Source organism: Mustela erminea, chromosome 6 (assembly GCF_009829155.1).
Source record: "Mustela erminea isolate mMusErm1 chromosome 6, mMusErm1.Pri, whole genome shotgun sequence".
NCBI lineage: Eukaryota > Metazoa > Chordata > Mammalia > Carnivora > Mustelidae > Mustela > Mustela erminea.
In genome coordinates, this window is record NC_045619.1 from 5,992,281 (window position 1) to 6,013,848 (window position 21,568).

Sequence of the window (21,568 nt, forward strand, 5' to 3'; positions counted from 1 at the left end):
GCCCTGGGATGGTGACCTAAGCTGAAGGCAGATGCTTAACCAACTGAGCCACCCAGGCGCCCCTGAGCCTTACCCCTCTTGGCGCTCACTTTGGCCCCCTGTGTTCACTGCTGTTGTTGCTGAGTTAGATTTGCTTGGGACCTGGTGCTGCCAGAGTGGCCCAGCGGCTGCAGGCAAAGCCATCCCTCACAGGGGCCTGCCGGCAGCTGCCCGACACCTGCTGGACACTGCCTGGCTCCGTCCCTGCTCTAACACTGAGTCCTCCTGGTCTGCAGGGGAGGAAAGCAGGCCCCAGGGGCAGGGCATTTCGCTCATGAACAGCAGCCCTGGATATCATGCCACAAGCATCTTCATCACTCTGCCACACAAAATAGAGACAGGGAAGTAGCTAAACAGGGCATAATTGCCTGGGGAAGAAATTGCAACTTAGCCTGCAAAGGGAACCAAACTGCCCCTGAGAAATACAAAGCTTGAAGCTGAACGAAAGGCTCCAGCTGTCCCGGGGCTGAGTCTCCTGCCCACTCCCTGCTCCCAAGAAGGTCTGAGCTGTGGGGTTCCCACACCTGCAGGCGGTCCGGGGCAGATCCCCGGGTGGCGCCTCGCCTGACCCTGGCTCCGAATGCGAGATGCCGGACCCACACCTGCCACCACCATGGCCCTGACCACACCTTTGGTCTCCACGCCCCCATCTGTGTCCTTGAAGGACCAGCGCTCCATCTGTCCCCACACATCCGGGTTCCTCCTCCATGACCCGGGCCCAGCCTGAAGTAGGGGGTCCTTCATGTGTGAACAGATGAGATGAATCAAACACAGTAACACACAGAGCCATGGGGAGATTCCAGAACTATGCCCACGGCTTCTGTCTCACAGCATTGAGAGAGCTTGATTTCTTTCCAAGGATAAATGCCCTGAGCCAGGGGCTGAAGCTGAAGTGACAGGTCCCTGCTTCTCCCACAGCCTCCTCTGGACAGGGGTTAACGGAACCCACCGGGTCAGGGCAGCAAGTGCCGGAGCGAGATCTCAGATCAAGCCGGCTGAGCCTGGGCAGAACAGCAGGAGCGGCCGGTGACGGGGGCGGCGTGGGCGCTCTGAAGGCATTTCTCTGAGCTGGCCGGGAACAGTCGGGAAGCACAGGGCCTGTGGCATGGAGTTCTGCAGTCTCTGCGGGAGCTGCTTGCTTTAGGGTCCCTGTGTGCGGTGGCGGTCTCGGGACTTCTCAGGGGCTCGTATGGCTGCTGAAGGAGTGACTTAAAATGCAGCTTAATAGGGAAATAACCAGGTCTGACCCAAAAGAGAATGCCTTCCCCTCCTGCCCAACTTAGATCCTCTGAGGGCCGGGGGAGGGGGCTAAGCCCTAGGGCGCTCTGACTGGGTGGCGGGGGGTCCGTGGGTCACCCGCCTGTTCACCAGGACTGCTTCGTTCTTGTCTTGAAGGGGACGAGCTGACCAAGATAGAGGACGAGGATGAACAGGGCTGGTGCAAGGGACGCTTGGACAACGGGCAAGTCGGCCTGTACCCAGCCAATTACGTCGAGGCAATCCAGTGACAGGCCCGCCGGCCGGCTGGCGGAGAGTGGAGGCAGAGGTCGCAGGCGCAGCGGCGCTCAGGCAGCAGCTGGCTCTGTGAGCGTCCGCTCCTCTTCCTGCAAAACACGATGGCTCCGTCGCTGTCGGCTTCATGGTGTCTCTCAGAGACAGACGGGCTGGTCGCCTCACCGGGGGGACCCGGCACCTTTCCGCACGCGGCGCAGACGGAGAGGTCTGAGCGCCGGAAGACAGTACAACAGACTCGCCCTGTCCCCCTCTCCCGCTCACTGTGCGCGTTGGCTTATCATGGACCTGTCTGTTCTTGACTTGTCTCTCCTCTGCTCTGAGTCCATGGTGGGTCCCACTGATTCTTGTTCCTCTGATTCCTTCCTCGGACGCGTCCCGTCTCCTGCACCTTCAATGAACAAGCTTCCATGCCATTTTCTGAGTGAAGACGTCGAGGTTTTTAATTTAAAGGCTGTGTACAGTTACACTTTTTTATGTACCTGCTCTTCCATTCACTCACACTTAAATTATGGCACAGATTGATAGCCGCCAGGGTTGAGGACAGCTCTCCCCGCGCCACGCTGGGGCCGGCGGCCGGAGCTGCAGCTCCCTGAGCCCCGCCGTGCGTGGGGCCCGAGATCGCGGTGGGAGGTGGGAGCACCTTTGGCGGGTTTCTGTTGTGAATGCCCTACGCATTTGGGGCGTCTGCCATGACTTCTGGAAATAACCTTACGTAGTACTCCCAAGTGTCCCCATATTTAAAAAGTATTTTCATTCTATTTGTGTTTAAAACTTTATTCTTGCAAATTAACAGTTTTATCGGTGATTTGGAAGGTTACACGGTAAAAGACTAACTTCTCGAGCACGGGTGTCTGTGGATTAGATGCTTTCTGTGAGACTGCCGTGCCTTGGTGTGTATCTGTATATATTATTTGATATTCAGAGACTCTAAAGAGTTCGTCTACTGTTTCAATGAGATCTAACGGCTTTCGACAGTGGGTTTCATTTGTAAACTGCTTGAAGACTGTGACATTCAGGCACAGGCCTGGCTGGTCGGCTGGGCCTCCTCTGGGCTCCCGGCCTGGGCCTCTCTGGAGTGGAGACAGCTGTGGGGCAGCCTGTCCTCGCCGGCCAGCTGTGGGGCCACCTTCTAACCAGCCTTAGTCCTTTCCGTAGCAGAACACTGTAGAACGTCCCATGTCTTTCCAGCCGCTGCAGACTCCAGCCCTCCCCATTCCTCGCCAGCACACGGAAGCTGGGTCTCACCCCAAGCAGCGGGGTCCCTTTGAATGGCCTTAGTCATCGGGAGCGCGCCGGCAGGGGGCGCTGTGCTGCAATCCCGGGGCGGTGGGGGGTGGGGGTGGGGGGGCGGAGGCAGGAAAACCTCTGTTCTGTGTAACTCAGACATCGGTGACGTGGCCGCCGCCATCACAAGCTGTGCATTTTCTCAGTGTTTCCAGTGAGCTTGATGTCTTGCTTGGAAAGTGGATGCGCATCTGTGTTTGTCATGAAAACTTACCAGCAGAAATCCTCATTCCTTTGCTACAGATTTACCAAAAATTGTCAAGTCTTTTCAGTTAGGAGTTTCTTCAAATGTATAGTATTTTAGAAAAAAAAAATCAATAAACAGTTGATCTGGTGAGTGTGACTGTCCCAGAGCCGTGCGTCCCTCATGCTCCCGTCAGCTGGTGGCCCTGTCTTTGTTGGCATCTTCCAGCTCTCGAGCTGGTGAGATCCCGGGCACGTGACTGCCCCCCGAAGGGCTCTGTGCCCTGCCCGTCCAGAGCTTGGGGACTTGAGGCACCTTAAGCCCTTCGAGACTCCCCTCTCCCCAAAACCTGCTCCTCTGTGGCCTGGGCTTCCCCAGTGTGGACGGCAGCCAGCCCGGTGCCTCTCCCTCCCTGAGGCCGAACAGCAGGACCCATCACCTGGGCTTCTTTGAACACATTCCCTGAGCGCCTGCTGGGCCCTGGGCCCTGTGCTCTGCTCACACGGTGTCTGCAGTAGCGGTGTCTGCAGTAGCGTGCCCGGGGGCTCAGCCGATTGTCTGCCTTCGGCTGGGGTCAGGATCCCGGGGTCCTGGGTCATGGAGCCGTGCCAGGCTCCCCGCTCAGCAGGGAGTCCACTTGTCCCTCTCCCTCTGCCCCTCCCCCAGCTTGTGCTCTCCGTCCCTCCCCCCTTCCCTCTCCCTCTCACTTGAATAAAATCTTTTAAAAAATAAATAAATAAAGCCTGCCCATCTCCGGACATCCTGTGTGTGGGCTGAGCTCCGTGTTCCATTTGACCGAGGACACAGACGCTCCAAGGGCCGCACTTCCTCCAACGTGTCCCTGCTGGTCTGTGGCACTAAAGTGTACCCTGTGGGATCTGCGCCCTCGCTGGGGTGACAGGAGTTGAAAGAAGGCCAGGGCAAGGCCCGAGAGAGTTGTGAGGCCTGTCGCAGCCCGACACGCCGCACCCAGTAAGACTCGTCCGGAAAGGTGCCCCTCCGGTCAGCGGGCCCTCAGAGGAGCAAGGCAGGCCGCTGCCGGCGCCCCGCTGCTTGCCTGGCTCGGGAATGGCAGAGAAGGATCTGATGGGTGATGGGGCCCCTACTCTCCGCTTAGGAGGACTTGGAGCCCATCGGAGCTGCCTCCGCCGGGCCCGGGCTGCCACAGACACCAGGTAGGACAGGGCGGAAGGGAGGCGTCAGAGCGGGCTCCCAGCCCCCACAGCGGGACCTGGGCCGGCCAGTCCCGGGCACTTGGTGCTTCACGTACTGCCATGACCGCTGTGGGGGAGGCTGGCGTCACCCCGCTTTGCCGAAGACACGGGAGGTCTGGAAACTCAAGTTCCACAACTCGCCCAAGCTCCCATGACAGAACTCCGGGATTCTGGAGGGCAAGACTGTCCTGGCTCCCCGACCGCAGACGCAGTGGGGGGAGCCCTCCGAAGTCCGGATGAAACCACCTGCGCTCTGCCGGGCCCCTTCTCAGCCTGTCCTCTCCGAGTTCCTGCAAGAAATCCTGCAGGGCCCTCCCTGCCTACCTGCCCTCGCCCATCCTGGCCCTCGGGGGCCAGCTCGGGAATCCTAACTCAGCGCGCCGCTTCCCAAGGCGACAGTGGCGCGGGCCTTCCTGGCTGGAGGCTTGGAGGGAGGTGTGCAAGGCCCCGGGCACCCAGGAGGTGGTAACTGGGACCGTGGTGATCCAGGATCACCTGTCCTCCTGGTCCCCAACCAGATGCTTCCAGCGTTCTCGGCTGCCCCTCCCACACCCTTCATGCTGGGCCACCAAAACCCTCTTTGTCCCTCTGTCCTTCCCTTCCCCACAGCCACTACCCGGGGCCAAGCTGCCCTTCTTCCCCGGAATCACTGCTCTGTGCGCGCTGCCTTCCGGGATCCCAGGAGCCTCCGCAGCCTGCCCAGTCCCTTCTCAGTGGAGGGTGGGAGAGGGTATTTCATCTTCCCGTCTGAGCCCCCTGGGCATGGCCAGAGGACAAGCAAGCTCCAGTGGGTGACCCGGGCAGAAATCTGGCTCTGCAGCAGCTTGAATGAAAACACTAGGCTTTCTGAGTCCCTTGAGAAGAGGACCGAGGCCTGGGCTTCCCTGCAGGCCCTCCACCGCCTAAGCTCGTGCAAGGCCTCTCCCTGTGCCTGGACAGGGCCTTGCTGGGTGACCGGTGGTCTGCGAAGGCCTCAGTACTAGGGGCAGACATGGAGGGGACCACTTAATCCATCAGAATGGGGGTGGGTGGAGGTTGAGAAGGGCCCCCATGGGGCACTTAACCAACCCCTGCCTTGTTCATGGGAAAACGGGCCAAGTGAGGGGCAGGAGTGACATGCCCATGGTCACAGAGTGAGTGGCTGGGCGAGCTGAGTAGCCCTTCCTGGCAGGGAATCAGCTGGCTCTCTCCCTGGATCATAGTCATTCACCATGCAATTGTTGAGCACCTACTGTGTGCAAGTCTAGGTGGTGACAGGAGGAAAAATGAAGAAGGGACCCAAGTTTGCCTTTGGGAAACTCCAGGAAGCTCAGAGAGAGTCCAAGTCACTTTGACATCAGGAAGGATGGGGCAGGATGGTCCCCTGAGAGTGTGCCTGGTGGATTCTGGAGGCCACCCTACAAGTCTCAGGGAATTAGGACAAACAGGGTCCCCAACCCAGCTCCAAGGCCCTTGGGGGCACAGTACTACAGGGTCCTTAAGCTGTTCCCCCCACTTGCAGTGGGAAGCATCCCTGCCTGGCAAGAGGTCAGAGTGGACCACAAACGGGGGGGGGGGGTACCCCCACTCTTGTGTGACCAGATGTCTAAGTGAGTGCCTGAGCCTCACTCCATAAAGTGGGGACGACCTGGGGTGTGTCCAGAAGCGGGACACCTTGCTGGGCAGGTGCCCTGGCCTCAGCCTCCCTTCCCCCAGACAGCCGCAGGAGGTTCACGCCCCCCTCCACTTTCTGTTTTCCCTTAGAAGGGCAGGCAGTGACTTCTGGGCTGGAGCTCTGTGGTCTCTGGTGGCAGGAAGACGGCTCGGCAGGGCCCAGGCCATAGCACCTGGTGGACACATGTGGGGCACCGGTAGAGAGATCTACCGCTGGGATGGAGGCGCTCCACTCCCCCCGGGACGACAGGCCTGGGCCAAGCCCAATCTGGCAGCCCTCTTATTGAGGTTCAAGGTCATCCTCCACCAGGCGGGGCCGCTGCCAAGCACAGACTTAGAGGAACCAGGCTGACAGAGGACAGGCAGTTTCTCCCCCGACCCTTTCCATGCAGCCTTGGGCTTAACATTTATCAGCCACATGCCAGGTGCAGGGCTAAGCACCTTTCTCTGCAACAGGTCATATAACCCTCCTCACTATGTGTGAACGCCATTTTGCAGATGAGAAAACAAATCCGAGAAGTTGAGCGACTTGCATGAGGGCGTACAGCAAGTTAGGGGCAGGGCTAGGGTTTCAACTCCTGCGCCTAACTCCAAAAGCTCCTGTACCCCTGCAGGGCTTGTTACAACCCAGCTTGCTGGACCACGTTCTAGAGTTTCTGACTCATGACACGGGGGATGAAGTTGAGAGTTTGCGTGTCTAGCAAGTCCTGGGTGATGCTGACCCAGGACCACACTTTGAGAGACACTGGTCCAAAGAACAAGAACGAGCTGGTACCCAAAGTACCAGCAATTCCCTGTGCTCTCGACGTGTTCATAGAAGCAGATGCTCCCCACCCAGCTCTGGGACACGGGAACTGGGTCCTGGGCACCTAGAGACTGATTGCCCACGGTCTGGCCCAAGGAGGTGGGGAAAGTATGTCCAAGGAGAGCCCAGGAAGCAAGGGACACAGGCCAATGTGACATCCCATCCCTGGCCGTTCCTATGATTCCCGGGCAAGGGGCAGGGAAGGTGCTGTGGCAGCAGGTGGCAGAGGGAGCGGTGTCCCACCAGGGTCGGATGGGCCCCCGTGTCACCGATGAGCTGCCTGTCCTCAGGTAAGCCCCTCCCTCTCCCTGACCCTCCATTTCCTCATCTGGAGGAGGGGGACATGGGTCCTACCTTTTCTCTTTCATGATCCTGTGCGGCCTGGAGTGTGAGAGAGCTTGATAAAACACAAATCTGGGAAACGGTGGTATGGAGGTAGTCTAACCCCAAGGGCTGACCTGGGAGACTCCAAATCCTCCCCCAACCAGTCCCCCGGCACAAACGCCTCCAAGCCACAGACTCATGTATGCAACTATGCAGGGAAGCTGGGGTTTCCACAGCAGACTCTGACAGAAGAGGTTTTTCTTCTCTGAAACTCAACAAGAGTCTTACAAGGGTGTAAAAATGAAGTCGATGGTTGAAAGCATAGACTGTGAGGTTCTCTCGCCTGCGCTCAGACTGGACTCCAACTGTGTGACCTTCATGAGCAGCGTGGGCCTGACGGAAATACTTAATCTCTCCAAGCCTCGGTTTGCTCACTGATAAAATGGGACTAAGGGCAGTTAACATTTGTTATTTCAGATGTGCCAGACCCTGTCCTAAACCCTTCAACGTTTATTAACTTTCTGGATTCTCACAGCAGCCCCATGAACAGGTAAACGTTATCACTCCCAGTTTTACAGGCAAGGCCCTTGACGCACAGAGAGGTTAGGTAACTTGCCCAAGAAGTGACAGCCGCCAGGCGGCCGAGCGCGCATTCAGACGCAGCGGGTGCAGTACAGGCCCTGCCCACTAGGCTGTGCCGTTGGACTGCGAGGGCGAGGATGTCCGCCGTGGTCTATGCTCGGTCAGTGACACCTACCAGGACTGGAGGTCCCCACTAGGGAGCCACCAGCCCTGAAGGGCCCTCCTCGGCAGCAACGGCCCGACCGTGCCGTCACTGGCCGCACGCCTGTCCCTCCCACTGAACAGCAAACTCCTCGGTTTGGGGACCCACCCGTCACCTCTAGTCCCAGACCTCCTCTCTTTGGTGCTCCTGGAGCTAGATGGAAAAGATAAAATGAAATCCATTTCGGCCCATCCGATGAAATTCAGATTATACAGTTCCAGACATGTTCAAATCCTTTGTGGGAAGGACTAGGAAATGAACAAGGTAAGGGACGGAGGAACAGATGAACCGCGTAACTCATGGGGCTCTCTTGGAGCAAAGGATAACTGATGGGCAGACGCCGCGTGGCCCCGTGTGGTCCTCGGGGAGGTGACAAGACAATCCGTCAGCAAGGCAAACAAAGCTGACTGTAAGCCACCCTGCACGGCTCACCGGGACACCTCCAGGTCAACCGGTCAAGATCAAGACAGCCAGGCCTCTCCTGCCCTTCCCGGGCATTTTCCAATAACAATGTTAATAGTTTTCACTTAATTGTAAAGGGAACAAAGGTGGAGATGGAAATTCGGAAACTAAGCAGAAGTATTCTGAAAAACAAAGCCCGCATGGTCCGGATGTCCAGGGGCAACACTGCTGATACTCTGGGTTATTTTTTCTAGTCTTTTTTTCCATCCGTTCGCAGGTGTAGGGCATGTATTCTCTTGCGGTTGTCATTGATGTGTGTGTTTTGCAGAACTGGGCTCCTACTGTAAATGTGGTGTGGAACCCTGCTTCTTTACCATTTCACGGGCATTTTCTCACGTCCCTAAATATGCTTAACTTAAAAATAGAAATGTTTAACGGGGCAGGATATTCCATGGGTCCTAAGTCCCATATCCCTGAGCGTTTGTTTCCCGTTTCTTTTTTCATTTTTTAGATATAATTTACATACAGTAAAATGCACCCTATTTAGTGTACAGTCATTTTTTTAAAAGATTTTATTTATTTATTTGACAGACATACATCACAAGTAGGCAGAGAGGCAGGCAAGGGTTCGGGGGTGGGGGGAAGCAGGCTCCCCACCTGTTATACCCCAATAATGGGTTCGTGATTAAAGGAGCGAGACTGATACAAAGCGAAGGTCAAGCAAAGCTTTATTTCGCGCCAAGCATCAAGAATCTAACCAAACGATCAAGGCCGCAACTCTTAGAAGAGAGGGCGACCCTCCTTTGTTTCACAGGCTAGCTTTTAAGGGCAAAGGCCATGCGGTCGGGCCTGGCCACGCACAGGTGGCCAATGAGATTGTAACACACACAGGGAATGCCACAGTGATGCTAGGTGACCAACTGAGTTACAATTTACCCTAGTAGACATCTGAACCAGCCTTTAACACCTTGACTGGGATTGGCGCCCAAAGGGCGGGGCCCATACTCCTTGGTAACCAGGGAGACAGTATGCATGGCCCCCACTGATCGGATGTCTCCACCTGGCCTGACCCACCTTTGTATCTGGGCTTTGTTACCTGTAAATCCCCTGGGGGAAGGGGAGCAGGGACAGTTTCTAAATAGGTCCCTTACACCACCAAGCGGAGAGCTCGATGCGGGACTCGATCCCAGGACCCGGAGATCATGACCTGAGCGGAAGGCAGGGCTCAACCCACTAAGCCACCCAGGCGCCCCTACAGTCAAGTTTTGACAAACACGTGGCCGTGCAACCACCCCCACAATCAAGAAATAGAACCGTTCCATCGCTGCCCCAGTATGTCCTGGCTTCTCCGTAATTCAACCTTTCCTTATATCCCTGACCCTGGGAAACTGCTAATCTGTTCTATGTTTCTATGGTTTTGCCTTTTCCAGAATGTCCTGTGAATGGAATCATACAGTATGCAGCCTTTGTCTTCCCTTCTTTTGGGTCACATAATTAATTTGAAATTCATCCATGTGGTTTCATGCAGCAGTCGTCGTAGGTGGTCTCTGGGTATTGAATTCACCATGTTTGCTGATCCATTTGAAGGATATTTGGGTTGTTTCTGGGTTTTAATGATTACAAACACTTTTATTATGAACATCCAGGTACATGTTTTTGTATAAATATAAGTTTTCATTTCCTTTTGCAATTATTTTTGCTAATATTTTAATATTGCAAATATTACAGCAATGAGCAATTACTACCCCAAATCCTTGATCCCATTAATGGAAGTAATGGCATCAATGTACATTTTTTAAAAATCAATCAATAACATCAACTCAATCACAAGCGTCTTTATTTAAATATTTTACCGTCTAAAATGGGGCATTTGTGAATCTCTAGGTGTATACTGCCTCAGCAGTAAAGGGGTTTGTGGAAATCAGATAGTGGTGCTCATAATTCCACGCATTTTCCTTTTCCTTTTTCTTTTTTAAGATTATTTATTTATTTGAGAGCGAGCGAGCAAGGGAGAGAGAGCACAAGCAGGGAGAAACAGACTCCCAGTACTGATCATGACCTGAGCTGAAGGCAGACGCTTGACCGACTGAGCCACCCAGGCGCTCCCATCTGCTCATGGTCAAATGTACCTGACCTGTAAGAAACGGCGTAAGGGATAGCGTCCCCGTGTCTTCTCTTCTGCACTAACTGAAGTTCACTGGCATCCCCCAGGGACAAGGGACAAGATCTGTGCCTATTTGCACTTTGTGATTCATCATATGACTGTCCAGAAAAGTCTAGTTTTTCCTGAGCGTGGCGTCTGCGTTTCAGCAAGTTCCTATTTTACTGAATGAACTAAACGGACTAAACGCTGTTTCACGGGGCCAGAGGCACATCAGGATGTCTTCCTAAAAGAGAGGACAGTATACAGCAGTCTGGACCTGCCTCACGGCTGCTTCTGTGCTATTATTCTGAATTTTTTTCCTGTCCCCTTTTGCAGGAGAAGTTCTCATTCTCTTTCAGGTTTGGTATTACTGGGTTTTGTTTCTACTCCTCCCCAGGCAGGAATGCATCTCTTCCTGAACCCTGGGGGACAGCGCATTTGCTGCTTGTTTTCCAGAAGGGATGTGGGTGAGGTTTTGTGCCTCTTCCCACAACCGTTGGATGCCCAACTCCCCAAGGGGTTTCTCTCAAGTCTCTTTGCCTCCATCTTTCTTATAAATTTTTCTGGTGGAAGCTTATGGAAAACCTCTCTTTGTATCTGAGGCCTCAAGCTATTTCAAAAGGACATGCCAGCCCACACTTGGCCTTTAAGAATTCATTAAAATTTTTAACTTATTTCCTCTTGCCACCTTTCTCCTAAGCTTTACCCAAGGGGAAGGAGTTCCTTTGTTCCATCCAACTTTGGGGAAGCTCGTTTCCCTTCAGAGTTCAGTTTACTTGGTTGATTTGCAACTTTACCCATCTGACAGGCTTAAGAAACCCTAGGATAGGGCGGCTGAGTGGCTCAGTGGGCTACGCCTCTGCCTTGGGCTTGGGTCATGATCTCAGGGTCCTGGGATGGAGCCCCACATCCGACTCTGCTCAGTGGGGAGCCTGCTTCCCTTCCTCTCTCTCTGCCTGCCTCTCTACCTACTCGTGATCTGTCAAATAAATAAATAAAATCTTTAAAAAAAAAAAAAAAAAGGAAAAAAGAAACGTTACGGTTTTGCAGCTTATCCCGTCTGTTCTCGTCATCATTTGGGGACGGTGATGCTCTTTGTAGCTTCCCACATTCAAAGCCTAAGCCACACATCCTTCTTGAAGGCACACTACGTACCAGGCATGTTCCAGGTGCTGGGGACAGGAGCAGACAAAACAGATCTGATCTCGGTACATTCACATTCAACTGAAGGGAGGAAATAGACAGTATCACATATGGTAGTACTGGGTGGTAGTGAGGCCTCCGAAGAGCACTTAAGCAGACGAGAGATGAGCCTCGGCTGTGCATACGAACTGTACTTCTCCCCCCAGAGACACCGTCTGGACTTCACTGCACTTTTCCCCCTCTTCGTGATGTTGTTTGGGAATGTTGGTGAGGTCTGGAGCCGAGGTCCAAGAAAGAATTCGAGAAGGCTCTGGTATAAAAAGATGATTTTATTAAAACACTGGGACAAGACCCTGGGGACGAAGGGCTGCTGCCCCAGGTCTGTGCGCAATGGCTGATTAGACACGGGAGAGTAGGGACGGAGCAGAAGGCTGGCTGAGGACAAAGCAGAAACTGACATCCTGCAACCTTCCCCCACCCCCATGCCTGGGTGGGACATATGATGACACCCTTTAGGAATCTCTCAACTATCTTAAAGTTAATACCTTGCTAAGAAGGGAAAAATGATCTTGGCAATGGCAAGGTCTCCGGTATTGGTCCTCTTTAGCATATGAAGGTTCTGCCGAAACCTCCCTTTTTCTTTCGTTACCTCCCCCAACCCCATCCTGCCGCCCCTCACAAGCCCGGGGCAGCAGCTCTCCCTGCCCACGGGTCCTGTCTCCGTGCTTTAACAAACCGCTATTTTGCACCAAAGATGTCTCAAGACTTCTTTCTTGGTCATCGGCTCGGGACCTCTCCCCACCAACCTCACCTATACTCTAATACTTCATCAGGAGTGGGGGCGGAGCGGGGGAGTCAGGAAAAGGGAGGTATCCCGAAAGGACTCTGATAGACTAAAGATTTATATGATAACGGAGGCCTGGCGATTGCTGAGTTAAGGGGGCTTTTCCTTCCGGTATGGCACTGACATTAGGACAGGTGGGAGCTTCCTGAAGGAATGTTCTACTCGTCCTATCCCAAGTCCTTGTCGGTAGGCTGCTGGCCCTAAAGAAACTTCACTTTATTTTCATTTCCTTATGCCTGTTTCCCACGTCGCTCATGGAAGGGTAATGTTAGGGCTCCAGGAAACTGAACTACGGGTTTCTGGGAGTTAGGCTATGGATAAGAATGCTTCTTCCTGCGTATCACTAAGACGCTGCTAAACTGATGGAAACTCCTGTCCTGTAGGACTGTGAGCTCGATCAGGTAACATTTTTTCCCCCCATTCCCTTCGTTTTGGGGCAGCTAGGAGGGCCTGAGGGATGCCACACAAATCTCATGATACACCTGAGGGATAGGGGTTGTGGTATCAGCTTGGGCCGCGCGTCCTCAGCTTGCCTTCTGTTCCCTCATCACGTGGGACCTTTGTGTTGTAGCGCAGAGTATTTAACACTCAAGAATCTGATACGGAACTTGGTAAGATTTCAGCTCCAAACAGTAATCATCGTTCCCATCAGGAAGGCTCTAATTGTTCATAAACACGCCTGGTGTCCTGCATAGGGCCAACCTGCATTGAGACAGGGAAACTAAAGGGGCCCCAGGGAAAAAAACCCCAAAACTGCTTTCTTGCTCCTCTTCCTGCTTCTGTTCTTGCTACGACCTGTACCCTTGCCTTTTCCCTGCCTTAATGTAGGTCCTCTTCGTCACGGTCAAGGAGTTAACCATCTCTTTGGAGTCGTCCAGCATAACAGGTAACAAACATCATCCAGAGAGACACGGGGAGGGCTCATCACGCAGGCTTTCCAAAACCCAAAATCCAGCTACCTAGATGCCAACATCCCTGGCTCCAGGGCGTTAAGTGACTTACGCAGGACATCTGTGCACTTGTCCTTGTTTTGACCCGTTCTGGGATGCCTGAGACATGTACACCAGACCGCGATCTTCAATAAAAACCACAACCCCGAGCAAAGGACTCTATCCTTTCCTTCCTGAGTCTCCCAGACGCTCGGTTCGCCACGCTCTATCAGATACACTATTTAATAAACTATGCTCTCACTTCCTCTCAGCTCGAATTTGATTTCTCTCCTGCACAAAACCAAAGACCCTCCTGGCTGGTCCTGAGGGACTCCCTCCGGGTCCTCGGACAGGCCAGTCTGCATCAGTATGATGGGACACAGAGTACAAGACTATGTACTTTGACTTGATGAAAGGAAGAACTTTCCGTCACAGCAGAATGCAAAAGTAACTCACTGTTCTGTTAGGTACTACACTTCCCTTCCTTGGAAAAGTTCCAGCCCTGGGTTTATCGGAGCCCATATCCCTGCAAACCTCCGACTTCTCCGGAGGGCATCTAACCGGACACGCTGAAGGGGCATTCCCAGCTTCTAAAAGCAGAAAGGCACAAAGGCTTTTCTGGGGCTCCCGCGGGGAAGCTGCTCCCACAGGCTGCTTGGCAAGGATCCTTTATCTCTAGTCCATTGCACAGACGAGCAAGCCAGGTTTGGGAGAGGAGCAATGACTTGACCAGGACGCAGCCGGCTGAATCGGGCTTGGAGCCGAGGTAAACCTGCCCTCCTCGCACGGCACCACCCAACCCCGGGAGGCCAGCGGCTCTGCGCCCACGGCCACACGACAGGCACCTTTCTCCGCGAGTCTGACCCCGTCTGCAACGCCAGCCACAGGTCCCGCAGCCCGGGAGCTGGGAAAGTGCCGCTGCTTTCCGGTCCGCATCCACCAGCTCGGACCGAGCTCCAGAGACCCGCCCTCTCTCGCCGATCTGATACCCACACAGCGACTTCGGGCGGTGAATCCGTCCCACCCAGGGCTCGGCTTCCGCTCGATGCAAACAAAACAGAACGAAACAAAAGGCGACCAGTGAAAATCGGGCGTCCGGAGCGGCTGGGTCCTTCCCCTCACCTTTCCTCTTCTGCACCCTCACGAGGCACTAGGACGAGGTGAGATGACCTTGGCCAAGCATGGAGTCCGTCGGTAAAAGTGGACATCGACCAGCCCAAGGGCTGGCGAGTCCGGCCCGGGAGCCAAGCCCCGGCTTCAGCCCCGCACAGATCTCCCCCCAAATCGCACGCCGCCCTCGGGAGAAGGAGCGCGACGGTTCTGCGCACGCGCGGGCAGCGCCGGGGCGGGGCCTCCAGCGGGCGGAGCCAGCGGCGCCCCAGAGCGAGGGCCGCGAGAAGAGTGCGGCGCGTGAGCTCCAGTTGTGGGCGGGGCGGGGGCGGGGCCTTGAGGGGCGGGGTCTTCCCGTCACGCGCAGCCCCGCCCCCTCGGCCGCCGTCTATCTGCGGGAGGCGGCAACCGCTCCTGTTCGGCCCTTCCCGGTTGGCCGGGCCGGCTGCGCCTCGTTTCTCTGGTGACCATGGGGGACCCCAGCAAGCAGGACATACTGACCATCTTCAAGCGCCTCCGCTCGGTGCCCACCAACAAGGTAACGGCCCCCGGGCGTGTTCAGGCTTGCTGGACATCCGTGCCGAACCCCGCGGGCGGCCCCCGCTGCGGCAGTGGCCGCGGCCGCGGGAGGAGGAGCCGGCCGGCCTGTGACACGTCGCACTTGCGGCCGCCGCGCCTGGGCCTCGCCTGGGTCTGGGCCGCGCGCCGCCCCCAGCCTCAGCGAGGAGTGGGGAACGGGGCATACACGGGGGTCCCGGGCGGGGCGGGCACCTGGGGGTGCTGGGAGCGGGAGGCGACAGCATCTGGGGGCCCCGGGGGCCGGGGCACACATTTTTGGTTCCTGACACCGGGCGGGCAAGCACACACGGGGGCGGCTTTTGGGGGGTGGCAGGGTGGACCCCGTGAGTTCCTGAGAGAGCTGGAGGCGGGCTCGGGGACCCTCCCCCCCGCCGAGGACTGGAGTGCATACCCAGGGGCTCCTGTGAGCGGAGCGACAGCGCAGGCCACCTGTGACCAGCTGGGAAGCACGCACCGGCCCTGAAACTCCAGCTGGCAGCTCTGGGCGTTTGGGAAAGCTCGACTCCGCATGCCGGAGCTGACCTCCGAAGTTCCTCTGGGGTGCCTGCTGGAGCCTGGTTGGTCCCCTACGCTCTTTGATGGCAGCCTCAGTTTCCCTGTCTGATGGAGCAACTAAGTCTCTGCAATGGCTTCCAGCTCTTTTCTCTTGCTAAGAAGGCCCCCTGCAGACCCTTTCCCTATCTTCCCTTTGGGTCTCTTGTGAAGATGGGGTCTTCCTTTTTTTTTTTTTTTTTAAAGATTTTATTTATTTATTTGACAGACAGAGATCACAAGTAGGCAGAGAGGCAGAGAGAGAGAGAGAGGAAAGCAGGCTCCCTGCCGAGCAGAGAGCCCGATGCGGGACTCGATTCCAGGATCCTGAGATCATGACCTGAGCCGAAGGCAGCAGCTTAACCCACTGAGCCACCCAGGCGCCCCCTTTTTTTTTTTTCCTTTGTCTCCAGAGGTGGTTTTCTCCTCTGTGACTTACACAACTTTTCTCCGCAAACAGCTGGAGATGTTGTGATGACACATCAGGCTAAAGTGACACCCTCCACCAAGGATCACAGGTCAGGCTGGAACCTGGAGAGGGCAAAGGGCTGTCAGTGTGTCAGTGTGGACTCTCCTTCCCCTCCCATGACAGGAGCTCCTCTGGTCCCCACTGTCACCTCCAAAGTGAACCGCTGTTAATGATCATGGTCATGAGTCATGACATCACGGCATAGAAAGATCCTGAGTTCTATGAAATCTAGATGTCTTTCAGTCTTGGTAGAAAGGAGCCCATATTTTCACAGACTAAGAGGAGTGAGCAAGGAAAGAGTTTATTGGAGGTGATGTCTGATGAGTGTGAGAAAGTCAGGAGGAGACAGTCTTCAGGAACTCTCTAGTGCTAATTTCTTTGCTGTTTTCTTGATGTGCAAGTTTAGATTAACGGGTTTATAGGGAGTGGTTGCTGTATAGCTAGACAAGATTAGGATCTGCTGTTAGGAGTGTAGAGGTTCTATTTTTTGTCTGTTTTATCTCAGAACCAGTGAGTATTCTCTTTGAATTCATCAAAGGGATGGTGTCCTCTTTTAAATAAGAAGTCGTTGTCCTTATGACACTTTTCTAAGAGGCTCGTGAGGGGTGAGTATGTTACCTTGGGCAGGTTACTTGTCTACTTTGTACCTTCTTTCCTCCCCTGGGAGGCTTGAGCAGGATCTAACTCAAGAGTGTTATTAGGAGGATTAAATTAGAAAATCCAAGAGAAGCACTTAGAACAGTACCCACACGTGTTCATCTTCAACGTCAGCCATTTTTTTGTTACGATCTTTATGACAAACAGCACCTTTCTGGAAAATTTTATATTCCGTAATAGGATTAACAAAAGCATGGGGCAAAGATATTTTCCAGTAATGCTCCACAGTTTTGTGCTACATTTCTTGATTAAGAATTTTCATCTGACTGTAAGTAAGAAACCATTACCTAAGCAGAGATGAAAACTAGCTTTAAAATATGGAAGAGTTTGGGGAACTCTTGGGGAACAGGAAGCCTTTTCCAGAAGGGGCTACAAAAGACTGCCATAAGATAGGGAGGGAAGGAACTTCAAGAGAAACAACTGGGTTTACTTTTAGACTCTGTTATCTGGGTTCTTCATCTCATGAGTGATGAGTGTTTACTCTGGACCAAGGTTTTAACCCAGAAGGGTAAATGTTCTAGTTTGAGAAATCCTTCCTGGTCTCTATGTGTTCCTTCATTTTATTGCTTGATAGCTTGAGTTACTCTGTCAGCAAGCATCCGTTGGGCAGCTGTAGTCTGCTAGGCACGGTGCAGAGGGAGACTGGCTCTGCTCCTGCCCTTGGGGAGTTGCAAGTGTAGGGTGTGGGAGACGGGGCCAGCCAAGCCTTGTGAGAGACCATGTGGTGAGGGAGGAAGATTGAGCTCTGGGGCTCCCCGACTGGGGTCTTGTCCCCAACATACCACTCCTCAGCAGTGATGCTTAACTTCCCAAGTCCTTCATTTTCTCTAAAATGGGGTGGAGAACTGCACTACAGAATTTGCAGAGAATACAAAGTGTGTGAGCTGAAAATGCAGGGCCCTTGTTTAAAAAGCGTTGAGAGGGGCGCCTGGGTGGCTCAGTGGGTTAAAGCCTCTGCCTTCTGCTCAGGTCATGATCCCAGGGTCCTGGGATCGAGCCCCGCATCAGGCTCTCTGCTTGCCGGGGAGCCTGCTTCTTCCTCTCTCTGCCTGCCTCTCTGCCTACTTGTGATCTCTGTCTGTTAAATAAATAAAATCTTTAAAAAATAATAATAAAAATAATAAAATGAAATAAAATAAAAAAGCATTGAGAATGTCCAGATGAGACCGCGGAGCATTAAGCAAGTAGGGGCTTTTTTCTAAGTTTGGGGCCCCGGGCAGCCGCACAGGTCACATGCATTCCCAGAAGCTGGCCTCGATGGGGACAGGCATCATACCTCCTTAGAGGGACGTTATGATGGTTCAGTGGGTCAGTAGCAATGCCTGACGGGGACACACTCAGCATTAGCTGCTGTCTCTCTCTCTCTCTCTGTACTCAAACACGTCATTAGGCAGAGCAAATTGTTAAGCAGAGGCATTTCTTTTTCTTTACTTACTTGGTAGTAAGCACACAACTGTTAGTTGAGTGAGTGGGGGGGCTGCGGGTGGCCTCTTGCCGAGGGACAGCACATGCGCAGAGTTGATGACACTGTCTGGTGTTCCACGGAAGGGGATTCCTTGCTCTACGTGCGTAGGGTGTCCTCATTTCTGTGTCCTCCCCTCCCACGGCGCAGTGAGCTCCAGAAAGGCCAGCACACGGCCTGGCAGGGGTAGAGACTCAGCAAGTATTTGTGGACTCGGTGAGGCCAGATAGTCCTGAGTAGCTCAGTGCCTGCCCTGGCGTCTGGCATACAGCAGGTGATCGATAAATACCGAAGGAAAGGGATTGGCACCTTCCATGGCTGTTGTCTCTGCAGCCTCACATGCTTAATGCGAGCCCGTCACGGTGAGGGGCTTTGGACAATCGGCACATGTTTGCACTTTGGCGTCGCCCTCAAGGGGCCAGAAGCCAGATCTTTCTTGATGACTAGAGTTGGAACAAGTTTTTCATAGGTGGCTCTGTCTGTAAAGTGTATCTAAAATATGGGGCTCTTGGGGCACCTGGGTGGCTCCGTTGTTAAACATCTGCCTTTGGCTCGGGTCATGATCCCAGGGTCCTGGGATCGAGCCCTGCATTGGGCTTCCTGTTCTGTGGGGAGCCTGCTTCTCCCTCTCCCACTCCCCCTGCTGTGTTCCCTCTCTTGCTGTGTCTCTCTCTGTGTCAAATAAATAAAATAAAACAAATAAAATAAAATACGGGGCTCTTTTTCTGGAAAAAAAGGAAATATTCTCTTATTAGTGGAATTTTCTGACTTCAATTAAATCTAAATGTTGATTTCCAGGACAAACTGTATATTTTAAAGTCATTTTATGCTCCTGTTGCCAGATGCTCTCCGAAGAAGAATGTTTGACTTCAGTCAGTGTTGAGGAAGGAAGCCGCTGGGTCCCATGACGTTGCCGTCAAGCTGGCGGCCAGGGCTGCCCTCTCTGAGGCCTGCAGCTCCCGCTCCCAGGCTCGCTCCTGCGGCGCTCAGCTGGCCTCCGCGCCTCACTGGCTGTTGGACTCGTGGCCTCGGGTCCTTACCACTGGAGGCTGTCCACTGGGCAGCTCGCGAGTCCCGCAGACACGGGGCCAGCTTCCCCCAGAGTCAGAGGTCCCCGGGAGAGAGGGAGAAAGAGGCAGAGAGGACGCCAGAGCATCTTTCGTAACCTCAGAAATGACCTATTGGTGTATGTTAAGAAAAAAAGAAATGACCTATTGGCACATCTGTCTTATTATTGGTCACAGACCACCTGCACAAGTGACCTGCCGGCTCGTCTGGCTGGGGCCGAAGGCGCACGCATGACCGCTGCCACCATCTGGAGGGCCACAAGGCCTTGAGCCTTCCCAGCAGGGGGACATCCTGGCTAGTGTGCGAGAGCCTGCTAGGAGCCCTGTTGGTGCTTAATTAATATAATACAATGATATACAATATGATAATAAAAGAAGTGAAAGTTAAGGTTGAGAAAAATGTAGTTGAGATTTTTTTTTTTCAAGATTTTATTTATTTATTTCACAGAGAAATCACAAGTAGGCAGAGAGGCAGGCAGAGAGAGAGAAGGAAGCAGGCTCCCTGCCGAGCAGAGAGCCCGATGCGGGGCTCGATCCCAGGACCCCGAGATCATGACCTGAGCCAAAGGCAGAGGCTTAACCCATTGAGCCACCCAGGTGCCCCTGTAGTTGAGACTTTTTGAAAAGATTTTATTTATTTGAGAGAAAGAGAGCATGAGCAGGGAAGCAGGTGAGTGGGAGAAGGAGAAGCAGCCCCCCACCCCACCCCACCCCACCCACCCCCGAGCGAGCAGGGACCCGGATGTAGGGCTCCATCCCAGGACGCTGGGGTCATGACCTGAGCAGAAGACAGACACTCAACCGACTGAGCCACCCAGTCGCCCCTAGGGGAGATGATTTTGTAATAACTGTTTTAAAAGTGTAAAGGTCAAGTCACTTTCAAGCTAAACCCTCTATTGTATCCTGTGAGATCCCCCTTTTGGCTAGTAGGAATTAATAACTGAATTTTGAAATTTTCTTTCAGGTGTGTTTTGACTGTGGTGCCAAGAACCCCAGCTGGGCAAGCGTGACCTACGGGGTGTTTCTCTGCATCGACTGCTCGGGGTCGCACCGGTCCCTCGGCGTTCACCTGAGTTTTATTCGGTAAGTGTGTCTTCTCTCGGGGGTGGGAGGGACCCTGTGGTTTCACAGGTTCTCTTCCCCCTTTTTCCTTCATGTTTGCTTTGACATCAAGTAGAACGAGAGGCTGCTATGAGTTATAGAGAGTTAAATCTTCATAATCAGACGAACAGGGAAAATGAATTATTTTCCGTTCAGTGACTATTCTGTGGAGCTGTCAGGGACCTCAGGCCGCGGTGCTGACGACAGAATCACGATGGAGGATTCGAGATGGTCATCTTCTCCCTTTATCACCTTCTGATAGCGAGCAGCTCAGAGAGTCTCACTGACAAGCTTGTGATAGAAGGGGACCGGGGGCCGCGGGTCCCCCCACGCCCCATCAGGAGCGGAGCTGATGTTAGGGGTGAGATGCCCTCCTTACAGCCTGGGCGTATGTCCAGTGCAGTCCTACAGCCTGGCTCCCGGGGCCCCTGGCCTCACAAGGCCTCAGTGAGTGATTTTTGTATGAATCTTAGTGGCCATTTCAGAGGCTTATAAAGAGAAAGTCCTTCTTTTTCTGTCTGTGGAGCTGGGCTGCAGTGACTGCTTCTGGTGAGACCGTATCTTCTACCCGGTCTGGTAGCAGCCTCCATGGGGCTTTGGTGCGTGTCCCCTTGGACACAGCCCCACAGGGGGCCGAGGTGCCCTTGTGTGAAGTAAAATAAATCGAAATAATAAAAGGATCCCTAGGGAGCCTCAGGATTTGGAAACCCAGCAAGGCCTGCGCTTTAGCGCCCATGGGCCTTGGCCAGGCCACATGCCGCAGGGCACCCCCGAGCAGCCCTGGCCCAGCTGACCCCCTGCAACCAGTTCGCCTGTTCCTCTGCCACTTCTTTTTCCAGGGAGTGAACCAGTGAGGCAGGCAGGCTCTTTGGAGTTGTGTCATGACTTAAGGAATAGTCACAAATGTGATTACTATGAAGAGCACTAGCGCCAGAGCCACCCCGGTGGCTCGCTTGGTGGCTCCGTCAGTAAAGTGTCTGGCTTCGGCTCAGGTCATGATCCCAGGTCCTGGGATCGAGCCCGGCATTGGGCTCCCTGCTCATCAGGAGACCTGCCTCCCACTCTCCCACTCTCCGTGCTTGAGTCTTGCTGTCTCTCTCTCCCTCTGTCAAATAAATAAAATCTTTAAAGAAATAAATAAAATCTTTTTTAAAAAGAGCTTGAGTTCCTATAAGATAAAACCAATTATAATTTGTGATGAGATATTTTATATGATGGCATAAAAGCTGTGTAGTAAAAATAATAGCTTAATTTTCTTTTTTAATATATTAACTTTTAAAAAAAACCCTTTCCTGTTGTACTTTCCTGAGTTCTTTTTTCAGAAATCAG

At 53.7% G+C, this 21,568-nt stretch overlaps 2 protein-coding genes and 1 long non-coding RNA gene across 13 annotated transcripts in view; 2 read left to right on the forward strand and 1 right to left on the reverse strand.

Moving 5' to 3' along the window:
• PACSIN2 (protein kinase C and casein kinase substrate in neurons 2) overlaps positions 1 to 2,312 on the forward strand; it is a 134,917-nt gene extending 132,605 nt beyond the window's left edge. For all 10 annotated transcript variants that reach the window (XM_032346042.1, XM_032346043.1, XM_032346033.1 and 7 more), the window contains one exon: positions 1,435 to 2,312. In XM_032346042.1, the coding sequence (XP_032201933.1) occupies positions 1,435 to 1,547 (113 nt within the window). In that variant the 3' untranslated portion in view covers positions 1,548 to 2,312. The remainder of the gene's footprint in view (positions 1 to 1,434) is intronic.
• Positions 2,313 to 9,397: 7,085 nt separating this feature from the next.
• On the reverse strand, positions 9,398 to 14,636 carry LOC116592673. 2 transcript variants are annotated; one of them, XR_004286577.1, is made up of 3 exons: positions 14,109 to 14,636; positions 11,503 to 11,800; positions 9,398 to 9,807 (listed from the first exon to the last, which is right to left on the reverse strand). It is a non-coding gene; the product is annotated as an uncharacterized LOC116592673 (long non-coding RNA). The 2 variants fall into 2 exon arrangements; XR_004286576.1 differs by having other exon boundaries at positions 11,388 to 11,800.
• Positions 14,637 to 14,712: 76 nt separating this feature from the next.
• ARFGAP3 (ADP ribosylation factor GTPase activating protein 3) overlaps positions 14,713 to 21,568 on the forward strand; it is a 47,014-nt gene continuing 40,158 nt past the window's right edge. The window contains exons 1-2 of the mRNA XM_032346044.1: positions 14,713 to 14,911; positions 20,103 to 20,221. Of these exons, the coding sequence (XP_032201935.1) occupies positions 14,843 to 14,911; positions 20,103 to 20,221 (188 nt within the window). The 5' untranslated portion in view covers positions 14,713 to 14,842. The remainder of the gene's footprint in view (positions 14,912 to 20,102; positions 20,222 to 21,568) is intronic.